We start from the raw sequence: 12,401 nt of genomic DNA on the forward strand, positions 1-12,401 counted from the left end.
AAGGGGAGCTGAAGGAAAGGAGAAGGCACTGCTGATGTGTCACCATTTCAGAGTCCTTCCTCCCTCCCTGGCAAGGGCATGAGACCGACTGCTCGCCCCCAGCCCACGGCGCACTCGGCTGTACAGCACTAACAAAACCAACTCTGATAGGAAAGGCTGGCTGTATTTTTATAGACTTGTATTGCTTTAAAGAACAAAAAAGACAAACAAAACAAATCGAGCAAAGGGCAGCACGATGCGAGCGCCAGAACAGCACTGCTCAGATCCCATCCATGTCTTACGCACTCCGACAGGATCACAGCCTGCTGCGTTTGCCGTTTAACACTAACTTCTCCATCACCACTCCGGATTAATATAGCTTAACGGGGATACGAGCGAACATGTTTCATATCCTTAACCCTCTACACACCCTTACCTCGCGAGGATCGCTTTCCTGGAGAAGCGCTTTCATGTCCCAAACACTTCAAATCCAGCACCCCACTTCTGCCCTCACTGACGTGAGAGTGATTTCTAAGATTACCGACCTGATCAGGAGGGTAAGAGCAGGAACCGCTGACACCGACATCTCCCTTTTGGCTGGCATGCTCGCTGCAGACTTGGCAAGCAAAGCCACAACCTTACTAAAACGCTTATCTTGTTCAGTTCTTTGCCACAAAGCAAACAGCCTAATTTGTGCCTCTCTTAATCCTACAGCCTACCACAGCCGCTGCCATGAGCCAACACAGCTTTTATTTTTGACTTCGGCTCCAACAAAGTTTCAGAATCACTCTGGCCTCCACCATATACATTAGCAAACTGCATCACCAGAGGAGAAAAACCATAGGAAACTTATCCTGAATATCCTAACAAAAATGAATGCAATGGCTCTGCTATGGAGTTAGTATTTTCTCCTATTTCCAGCCTCTGTAACATAAAAGAAAACCCAAAGTCAACACAGGGGGTTTAGCCAAATTAATAACAAGTGGTAAGAGTTAACAGACTGATGATAGCTATCTGGAGACTGCTTTGACTGCAAGATATATAATAAATCTTTTCAAGTTGTGACAAATGTCTTGGCTAATGCAGCCCACATTCTATGTTTAGATCTTACTAAAATGTAATACAACATTTGGTTTTAGTTTTTTAATTATAATTAAGAAACAAACTCCAGGCCACTTTATTCTCTCCACAGTCCGAATTTGCACATGGAATTACTGTCCCCACTGTGCCAATCTTTCCCACACTCTATTCAAATCAAAGGAAAACCAGACATTCTTTCCAGTAGGGTTTTTTGGTTACAGTAATATAGTCAAAGCATAGAATGGATATTTCTAGAAGTCCAGAGGTTAAATCCTTCTCTCTTGCTCAAGGAAATCTCTGCAGAGTAGGTAACATCCTACACCCTGGTGTTGCAAGATAAGAACCCAAACAGAACAGACAACAACTCCACTTTTGATGGATCGAGGAGGATAACTGAGGACAAGGAGCTACCTCGTCTGTCAGCACACACCATCTTTACCAGTAAAATGCCTCTTGGATCCATTTCCATGGAGGCTGCATTCCCAGGGCTCCCGCAGCACACCTGGAAGGCCAGGTTTAAACGCCACCAGCATTTCAGTGCCATGAGGTATTGCATTAATGCGCAGCAACAATCCTTGACGTGCTGGACGAGCAAGCTACCCTGAGCTGATGGGCATGATAGGGAAGAACAGAAATACGCAGGTGGCGGCACGAAGACCTGTGTGTTTTTGAAGGAGTTCGCATAACCAGATTCTGAAACAGGATAATCCAGGCCATCCTCCACAGCACCTTTCACGTGTGCAGCACTTCACAAACACGCAAAATCCCCGGCTGCACCTCTGCAACCTGAACCTCACAGCCCAGCTCTACTGTTGTGCCAAATGCTGGTAACATCAGCAGGTCAAAATGCAACTGGCTGACCGTATTCACGTGGCTTTCGCAGCCTGGCAACAATCCTCACATCATCCTCGTTGCAGCTTTCACATCCTCGCAACAAGGAGGTGAGGCAGTGGGAAGCGGGGGAGCAGGCTGCAGCAGGACAAGGCTTGATTCTAGGAGCAAGAACACACACTTTGTTTCTGAAGAAATTGAAAATATTGTCCTGTCTCCGGGTGCCACCAGAATGGAGGTAGGAGTCAACTTAGGAGGCAACAAGACAGCTTGCACGCTGGAACTGGAGAGGCTGCTATGTCTTACACCCGAGTGTCTTCCCACTACAGCTGCCCCAGGGCAGGGCCACCTGGGGCAAGAGCCAAGGTGGCTCCCCCAAACACAGGTCCCTTCTCAACACGACAGAAAAAGGGAGCAGAGGCTGTCCCGCGCACACCACACACATTCAGGCCTTTTTTGCCTCTGTGCCTGCCTGTCCCACAGTGCCTGTTCTTGGAAACAGTACGTCTGCAGGTGTAACTGAGCATTTCTGTCCCAGAAGCACCATTTTGCTGCAGGGAGGAAACCCAACACGGCAGAGCTGTGGTGACCGTCAGAGATAGGTCCACGCTCACAGCACACGCCCTGTGAGGGAGCAGGGCTTATCCAGCCTGGAGAAGGAAAAGCTGTGTGGGGACCTGGCCCACCCTTCCTACGAGGAAGGCGGCAGAGAGGCAGAGCCAGGCTCCTCACAGCGCTGCATGCAGGAGAGCAAGCGACAGCAGGAAAGGTTCAGAGTGGGTATCAGGAGAAACTCTCCTCCAGGAGAATGGCCAAGCAGCAGAGCTGGAGCCCAGGGAGCAGTCACCTTCCTCAGATGTTTTCAGCACCCAACCAGATAAAGCCCTGAGCAATCTGCTGTGAGCAGGTTGGACTGGAAACCTCCTGAGGTCCCGTCCCACCTGAATTACCCAATGGATCTTTGATTCCAGGCTGAGACCTGGCTGTAATCCACAATGAGATGCTTTATCTGAAATCCAGGGCAGCACCCTCACGCACACACAGCCTCCTAGACCTCTGAATGTGTTTGCCTAAGCCCAGCCTGTGCTTTCAGGCACTCGTTGAGCAGCCCACATGTATCCATGTCTCACCTGGCTTTAACAAATGCTTTTTCTGACAAACAAGGACTTTTTCGTGGCCTGGGGGCAGGGGGGGAGCTGCTCAAATCAGTACCAGTCTGTGGCCATGGGGCTGTGCTGAGACAGGACACCCTGCTCCCCGCGAGGACTCTCCGACTGCCAGAGCCTGACTCAAGCCCGGAAGCACAAACACCTACTCCAGAAACGTACGGGCTGTCCCTAACAGCCCTGGCCACTCTTGCAATCCGCAAAGTTTCTCTTCGGATCCTGCTACACTTTTGGCCATGCCAAGGCACAAGAGGCCACCTTCTAGTCCCGCTCTGCATACGAGGGCTGCTTGGCGGCGCTGCGTTTGCTGGTCATCGCTGGACAGCCGCCGCGCCAAAACCCGGCAGGGCCACGGCACCGGCACAACACAGCGCCCGCACCAGCGTCCCTCCCAGGGAACCCAGTCAGAACCAGCCAAAGCTCTTCGAGCTTGGCAGAGAAGCTTGCAGACGCATTAGAAAATAAAAAAAACAGCTATGAGTTTTCTGAAAACCTCCCTAATCCCTTCCAGAGGTGAGGAAGCCTGCGCAGCTTTGGCACGGCGGGAGCGAGCACAGCAGTGAGGAGACTATCGCAGAGCGCAGGGAACAGGGGCTATGCTCCTCTGCTCACATGAAATCTGCAATTCTCTGCAAGACCCAGAAACAGCTGCCAGATGAGCTGCAGGACTCAAAAAGCCCTGGAAATCTACAGCGTATTTTCTTCCACTGCTCTTTTTGCCATGTTTTCCTTTCAGCACAGCACAGCAGCGTGTTTGTGCTGGCCAAGCCTACCCTCCTCCTTTCCACCGCACCTTCAAGCAATCCAAGCACAGGAGATACAGTATTACCTCAAATATTTAACCAAGGGATTAAACTATTCTCTTGGCAGAAGGCGTGAGCTGCCCCACGGATACAGCTCTTGCACCGGCTGGCAGGCGCTGCGTGACAGCCTGCTTCACAGCAAACAATCTGCCCCAGGCTACGAAAAGCTCTCCACAATTTTCTCCAACGCTTTTTCGCTAATATTTCTGCTCACCGGTTCCCGGCCATCCATCGCCTCCATCCACAGCCTTCGGTCCTCTTCTGAAAGCGCCTGCATGGTGATCACGCCGGGCCTGCGGAGATAAAGGGAACACCATAAATAAACTGCAGGATGGAAAACAAAGATGACAAAGATAAATTTCCCATGAGAGAGAGAGGACAACCCTCTCCCTGGCCAAGCCCCAGCAGCATGGGGCTGAGCCCAGCCTGACCTCTCCAGGGATGTCCCTGCAGCTCCTCGCCAGGGCCAGCAAATGAGCAGAGGGTACCTCCAACAATTAACACGCATTTTCAGTGGTTTTGGCATAAGAGAGCGGGATGCCAAATTCTTCCTCTGGTTTTCAGCCAGCCAGCTCACCTGCGCTTGGGCTAAGCACATCCACACAGCAGCAGAAGGCAAGGAAGGCAACCAAACAAGCAGGAGCCCCATGCACCCCAGCCCCCCACATCCCACCACCCTCCCAAGCACCGGCTCATGGTGGGGGACCTTCTGCTTTCCTCCCCGAGCACGTCCCTATGCTGACGTGACAGGCAGTAAGGGCAGCAATGCGATCCTGGGCCGCGTGTCCCTGCGGCAGCTGTGCGGGGGGAGCGCTGCGAGGAGTCCTGGGGTGCCCCTGGGTGCTCACTCCTGCGCGGCCCTGCCACCCGCGCCGTGACACAAACAGCTCGTGAGCCGCACTGTAAATCCAGCCTCCAAAAAATAACTCTGTGTTTGATTACTTATTTTAATGAGAAGGGGAAAGAACAGGCCCAAATGCCTGCAAACAAAGCACGGGGAGCCAGGGGACACCACCAGCCCAGCCCTCACCCGCTGGCCAATGCCACCTCTAGCACCCATAAGCAGAGCTCAAGCCCTTTTCCATTTCCCTACAGGGAGTTAAAACTCAATTATCTAGCTCTGATAAGCACAACCACCAAGGGGGTGGTGGATTTAACATGGTGGAGAGTATTTGCACCACTTCAGGTGCGGGCTGTGTGTTTGCACGAGAGAGGAACCTGCCACAGAGGGGGAAGCCAACGCTCTACCCCCACGGGTCGCGTCACGGGCTGACGGTTCACTGCGCCTCTCTTGGCTGCAAGATGTCTGGCTTCCCCTCCTCAACACCCCCACTTGCCTCGCAGCCAGCAGACCCAGACCTAGCTAGTCCTATGCCCCCCCCACCCTCGCGCCTTTGGGGCCGGGTTCTCCAGCCTCTGAAGCAGGGGTCGCATCCTGCCCTGCCGCACAGCGCCTGCGGGAGCGGGAGCGGGCAGAGGCCCTGCTCTCAGCGAGACAGCCCCGATCTGTTTGTTTGGTCTGGTCGTTCTGCTCCCTCCCAGGCTATTTCCAGATGCATTAGCGAGCACAGCAGCTATTTCTGCAGGAGGAGAGCGGGCAGCAGCCCTGGCAACAGGGGAGATGGAGGCACAGCCAGGGTGCTGCGTGACTCGGCGGGCTCGGGGTGGTTACCTGTCTGCTCTCCGCAGCAATGCCTGGGGGGTTTCACCCATCGGAAGTACGACAGCAGAGAACCCCTGACGCTGCTCTTCCCATCCGCGGCAAAGCGCAGCGGCTCTGAAAAGGCCACAGAGAGCCAGGATCACCCCTCGCGGGGCAGCAGGCTGCCAGGGCACAAGGGAAGGAGTGATTTCACCTCGGGAGCTGCCAGTCAACCACCTGCGGACAGCGCTCAGCAGAGCACAGAGGCTCCTTTTGGTACTAAATCCTCAAAAACTGATAAGGCTGGGGAAAAGGGGTAATTTCTAGCTCACACTTCCCAAAAGTGATTCAGCAGGAGAACATGAGTTGCAACAACACTCTGCAAAAGTCGTTTGGTCCTTGGTAAGAGTCGATCCTCTGTTAGAAAAAAAAAACATGAACAGGGCTCCCATAGTGGTGGGCCTGGCCTGTCTTCTGGCACTTCTGATGTAGGTACGGGCAAGGAATAAAGGATTAACCCTTCTCCCTAACTCTGCTCCCCATCCAACCACCCCAACAGCAGGCTTCGGCACACACACGGCAGTTCAGCACCATTTCACCAGCAGAAGCCGTGCGTTCAGGCTTGCACAAACCCAGGTCCAAGTAAACCAGACATAATAAGTTTGATCTCCGCTAATCCCATTGGTGACTCAGTCAATACTCACCAGCTTAGTGGTTTGGAAGTTTACTCATTTTGAAGGGAAGAGGAAACCACTTAACCATCGCCCCATTTGAGAAAGAAAATGTTCAACTTCCAACGCCAAATATTTTCAAAACACTGAACAAAGCTCCTTGTTGTGCAGATACAAAGCGATTCAGGAATGGTCCCTGGTACCTGCGGAGCTGCAGGGGCACTGGCTACAGGCTGACAGCAAATCTTTCCCCCACAGCAGGAGCAGGCTTTTCCTTGGGTGACCAGAGGACTCAGCTACACCCTCCTTCAGCCAGGGCTTAAGTCTGAGTTTAAGGCAAGCTGCTGCTGAAGGCACAGATACCCCAGGTGGAAAGCCCTGGAAGGGCTCTAGCTCAACTAGGGAGACATGGGGAAAGGAAATACTGGGATTTCTTTAGCCAAGACCTTAAAACAAAGAAATTTAAATGGCTCATTTGTTCACAAATCATTCACACTGGCCAGCTAGCAAAGCACGAGGTCCTGGGGAGACAATACTGGTATCTGGTGTGCCAGGTTCCCTCAAGCACAGCGCAAAAAGGTGATAACATGAAAATGTTTGTTCTGCCTTTGAGCAGATAACAACTCTTTGGGCTACACTTCAAAGTCAAACTTATTTAACAGCATGAGGGGAGGGGCTGTGAAACTGAATTAAAAACCTATTTACATTGCAAATAGCTCTGCATTTCCTCCCACAGCGTTCATTTGCCAAGGCATCCATTGCACCACTTTCCTGAGCAGAACCGTCCTCCTGGTTGTGATAAATTTAAAATGCACCCCACACATTACGCCTCATTCATTATTTATTTGGACGATGCCCATGGGGTACCATGTGCTTAACAGTCAGGTAGCATGGCTGGCGCTGGAACAGCATCCTCCTCATGCTATCAGCGCGCAGCCGTGTCCCGCTCGCTGCCTGCAGCCAGCCTCATCATCACCCAGCTGCCCTGAAGATCAACCGTTTCCGAAAGTGCGCTCATTAGATTACAGATATCTCAATTATTCAGTGTAGAGCCTGAGACAGGGAAGGCCCTTCTCTGACTTCCTTTCCCGAAAGATAAACAGAATGTATCTGCCTTTGTTCCCTCACCCAACACACAACTGATCCTGAACACCGGAGCTAGATTTTGCCGCTGTAGCTCCCCTGCCCTCCCACAGCGGGACATGGTGTGGACAAGAGGAGCCTCCTTCACCCAGGGGGGTCTGCCGACCCCAGCCTGTGGCAGCAGGACAGCGGGCGCCCTCCTGGCTCTGACAGCTAAGATGCACGAACAGGAACTGTTGTGGCAAAGCAGATAAAGGACCCACTGATTCACTACTAGATGCTGCATCACGCATTTCATCCCCCAGGCACCAAAACCCTTCGCCTTCTGCTGGGATGCAAGGGGGGAGAGGGACATTTTGGGATCAGAAGGAATCCATTTCTGAACTGATTGGTGCGGGTAGCAGAACATGGTAAACACTTTGCAAGAAAGTATATTTTCAATATGCTATGATCTAAAAACTAAAGAGATTTTTCCATACGAGACCACACAGGAAATTTGAATTTTTCTCAATATCTCAGCTTTTGTGAAAAACAGCCTGGTTTTAAGGAGCTGTGACGCAGAGAAAATGAGAAGTCCGATAGCTTTTCCTTCTTTCAGAAAAACAAACAAATAATGAAAGCAATAGAAAGAGATAAGAACTTTCAACTCCTGCAGCAGCTTATCATACCGAGACGATCTTAACTGCTGAATGAAAAAACATAAGAGGGGACTAATACCAGGGTCTCGAGGGCCGAGCAGAACTGAGCGCACGGAGCATTTGCAGTCCCCACCTGAGCAGAGCGGTGCACCCACATGCACCCCAGGGCACCCCATGGGCGTGGGGCGCTGCCCCAGGCACCAGCAGCCAGACATGTCCCAAAAGATGAGAAAAGATGTAAATAAGGGGGAGACTTTGTTCCTGAATTCAGAAAAGTCTTGCTTGTCCACGCAAAGCTTAAAGCACCGCCGGTACAACCACCGCCATCTCGCTCCGCAGGGGCGGGGGCCAGCGGGGGTCTCCGTGGCCGCCAAGGGGGGAACGAGCTTCATCTGCTCGCTGCCAGCCCGCCAGTGAAAACCCCATGAATCGCTTTAAAAGGTCACTGGAAAGGCAACACCGGCAGAGGAACAAGTACAAGTTGTATTGCATGTGCTGTCCAAAGCATCGGTGAGAGCTGCCGGCCCCACCGGCGCTGGGGAGCGGGGAGCGCGCCCCGCCACAGCCGGGGTGGCACTCGGAAAGAAATACACAGGTCTGAAAAACACAGACCCCGAGCAAGGCCAACAACCTTCCCACTGAAAACCATCTGGTCAGGGAAATGCTCGGGCAGGCGCCTCGCAGCTCACCCACCCCAATGCCAACCTTTGTGCAGCCCGAGCGCGGTGCCGGCCGACTTGGGGCACACGGGCAGTACCCCAGGGGAGTGGCGCCACGTGCAGAGTTTACTGCCCTTACGAACAACCAGGAGACCAAAAACCCCAAACCCCCACATTTTGAATACCTCTTGTTCCCATAAAAGCCAATTGGTATTAGAAGCGCTTCGCTTCTGGCCTAGAGCAATGACCTACATTATCCTAAATTACAAAGCCTTTGTCATCAGCCAAACGAGATACTCCTCCTCCTAAGGCTCATTTTGTAAGGCACTGGCTGTCATCCCTGTTTACCTTGTTTACAAAACTGATTTAATGCACCGAGACTACAAATAAGTTTAGTTAGAAAAAAAGAGCACCGGCGGTAAAACACAGCATCCATCACACAGGGAATGTATTTCAGCCAGACACTAGAACACACTAGAACACCATTCTGGGGCTAATTTTGCTGTAACAAAGCAATAAAATATTCCTAACTTCCCACATTGAAAATCAGAACTATTTCCAAATGCAGTGTCAGGGGTTTCTTAGACCTCTCAGACACCTGTACCGCAGCTTTTCAGTCTTCAGTGCTGGGAACTTCGGCGTCTCCTTATCAGTCAACAGGAAAAGGAAACAGTGTTGTAATAACAGATTAGGCCCAAGATTTTCAGCTCGGTAGTGCTGAATCATCTTTACAGGAGAAAAAACAAATTTTTTTCCCCTCCTAACGAGCAACATCTTCTCCGGGTGTTCTTTAAAAAGCTCCCAGCCTGCGCCCCACGTTGCAGGCACAGCAGTTCCCCAGACGCCAGGCTGAGCAGCGCGTTGCCGTGCGGCTGGCGGGAAGCGGGAGGGCCCAGCCGAGGCTGCTCGGCAAACCGGGAGCGGGACCAGGGGCCCTCGGTGTGGGCACACAGCGCCGGGGTTACCGCGTCCTACCACGCCGCGCGGGTTAGCACGGACAGAGCTTGAAGAGCTACGTAAATGTTACGGTGATAGGAGATAAAAATACCAGAGTAGGAAGTGAAATTTCCTCGTGTGTGCTTCGCTGTGTGTGAGGCTGTTAGCACAGGATTTGATACAGAAGCAAACCCTAATTACTACAGGTTTTATACTGCCAGCTCCAGCAGGAGACAGAGGGATAACCTCGGTCCTGAGCCCCACCGGTGCTGCTTCATCCCCCTACCCCTGTTAGTAAGACAGACACAACCTGTCAGGCCATAATAAAACAAACTAGTAACTAAGCCAGTCTGTGCACAGAGAGCTTCAAAAATGATGGAATACGCTTTAGGAGAGCCTGGGGAGAAAGTGGACTTCACATTGCCCCTGTGGCACCACCGCAGACAAGTAACTCACTGTCAGGGACAGAGAAACACTGCAGCGGAGCACAGGCTGCCTGTCCCCTGCGGAGCCCCGGCGGGACGCCGGCTTGCAGGTGCCTCTGCGGGGTTCTCTAAGAGCAGCAGTGAGAGATGTTTTGGGCACAAATGCTGTGAGGCAGTGACATGTCACCTATCCAGCACCGCTGGAGGCAGCGGCGGCCTCTGCGTGTCGCACAGCTGCAGGTCTCGAGCCGGAGCCTGCAGATCCCCCTGGCGTGATGCTGCTGCAGGGGGGCTGGCTGCAGGTAGCCCAGAAAAGCCAACCGACCAGCGAGGGGATGCGTATCTGGAAAGATACAGAGGGGGGGCACAAACCAAAATCTGCCAAAACCCACAGCGGCAAGCAATGCCCCTTGCTCTGGCCGAGGAAGGCAGACGTGCAGCCTGGCGTGTTCTAGCTCCACGCGTCCTTCGGAAGGGACAATCCAATCTACCCGTCCATAGGAAGCAAGCGATGTGTGCAGAAAAATCTTCCTGCTCTCTTAATCCACCTGCTTAGGCCTTTGAAGGGCAGTTTCAAACCTGAGGAGAAGCGCACTTGGGTGGCATTACTCACCCTTCCCTCTGAACACCACAGACACACGTGGTTTTCTCAGCATCACAGTGGTCTCCTGGGCTGGCTTAATGACAGGTGACTGCACGCACCTACCAGTTACAAGATGCTTGACCCTTCTTGCTGGACATTGGTTACAAGTCTAATTTGAATTTAGAAGTTGCAAACAGAAAAGAAAGGGGAAAACTGCTGTAAGTCAAAACACAGTACATATGTGAGACAGAGAAGCATCTTGGGGATGTTTGCCTTAATCACATCCAGACTTCCTGCGCGGGGCTGAAGAACAAGACATCAAGTTTCTAACTTCTCTATTAGTAGAGACAATAAAAAAAACACAAAACAAAAAGCCAAAGAAGAAAAATAACCAAAAAAAACCAGCCCAAGAGAAAAAGCCCACTACACAAATCAGCCTTCTCTGTTCCGCGAAAACAGAGGCAGACCCCGCTGCAGCTAGGCTTCGGTCAGAGACAGCCTGTCATTTGTGGTCAGCAGGCTTGGGGGGAGAGTGGGGGCTGGAGTTTTTGCCAGTGCTCGGGTCCTCAAGCCAAGGACAATCTCCTCCAGCACGAAACGGAGAGCAGTGCCTCCCGAGGCGTCCTCCTGCTGCTGCCGGGCCTCCCGAGCCGCGGGCACGCTTCTCCCTCCCCGCAGGGCCCGGCTGAGCCCAGCATCTCCCGGGCACCCGCGCTCCCCCCAGGGGCACGCAGCGAAGCCGGGCCAGGCTCCGGCAGGACGGCTGCAGGGTGGCATCTGCGTGCTGCCAATCCCCGATAATCCCGGGCTGACAGGGAAATCGTTCGTCGATACACACTGCTTTGGAAGGCAGCCAAACCCCGAGAGCCGGGCAAGGGGACGGCGATCTCCAGCAAACCCTGGCCACCAACAGTGTCACCTGAAGCCCCGACGGTGCCCAGACCTCCCAATGCTCAGCATGACTATCCCGGGCACATCACACTCTCTTTTGGCCATGGCAAAACCTGCTGGCTCCTCTTCCTCTTAGGTTAACTATGTTGGATATAACCATTATTTTGGACAACTGGTGACAAATTCTGATACCAAAACCATGCAGAGTTGCCCGTCTACTAGGGGGAAAACCAGCCTTTTATTTTCTGTTTTCTGCTCTCGCCATCCTCTTGGGCAGTCTCTTGCAGCAGAAACGTGTACACGAAATGAGCAATTTCTCAGGTTTCCCCTCCTTTGCCGCTCCCCTGCCATTATTTACATTTAGCAGGCATGTTTCTGGAGTAGCTCTTGATCCCTTGCCTAGCAGGCTCCAGACATCAAGGGAAGGTTCAGCTGCTTCTGAACATGCTGCAGAAGAAAACTATTGTGGTGGCTGGCTTCTCCTCCTCCCGGTTTTATTTTGATTTTTCACATTTTAAAAAAATATCCTCGGGACATAGGAAAAAAAAAACACAAACCATGTCAGCAGAAATACTGCAGCGTTCTGGAGGAAAGCACAGCTACAGAGAGCAGGAGGCAGCCCTGGGGTTATCTTATCCCTCCGCCAACACAGGCAGAGCTCCATCATCCCAAGCCCTCCAGGCCCTGGGCTGGCAGCGCGAGGGGCTGGCACTGAAGCACAGGCTGGGCAGGGAAAGGCACTGCGGGATATTCCAGCGTTATTCAACAACTTGGGTTTGGATGGGCTCGGGTTTTCCCCAGATCTCCTGGACATTCCCACAGCGGCCGGCGGAGGGGAGGACAGCTAGAACACGAACAGGCACACAGCTGGGAGGGCAGAGACATCCAGTGACTTTGGGGTGAGCTTTTGTAAACCACATAAACGTCCTGCAGCGAGGAAGACACGGGGCAGCGACTAATACCACGTGGAACAGCACCCCCAGCCTGGTCCCCCTGTTTATATATGTGAGCCAT

General features: G+C 52.6%; 1 protein-coding gene across 3 annotated transcripts in view; it reads right to left on the reverse strand.

The window, feature by feature from the left end:
- Window positions 1-12,401, reverse strand: part of ARHGAP26 (Rho GTPase activating protein 26) — a 145,884-nt gene that overhangs the window by 97,944 nt on the left and 35,539 nt on the right. For all 3 annotated transcript variants that reach the window (XM_074838129.1, XM_074838128.1, XM_074838130.1), the window contains exon 11: window positions 4,074-4,152. In XM_074838129.1, coding sequence (XP_074694230.1) covers window positions 4,074-4,152 — 79 coding nt within the window. The remainder of the gene's footprint in view (window positions 1-4,073; window positions 4,153-12,401) is intronic.

This window comes from Strix aluco, chromosome 13 (assembly GCF_031877795.1).
Source record: "Strix aluco isolate bStrAlu1 chromosome 13, bStrAlu1.hap1, whole genome shotgun sequence".
Taxonomy (NCBI): Eukaryota; Metazoa; Chordata; class Aves; order Strigiformes; family Strigidae; genus Strix; species Strix aluco.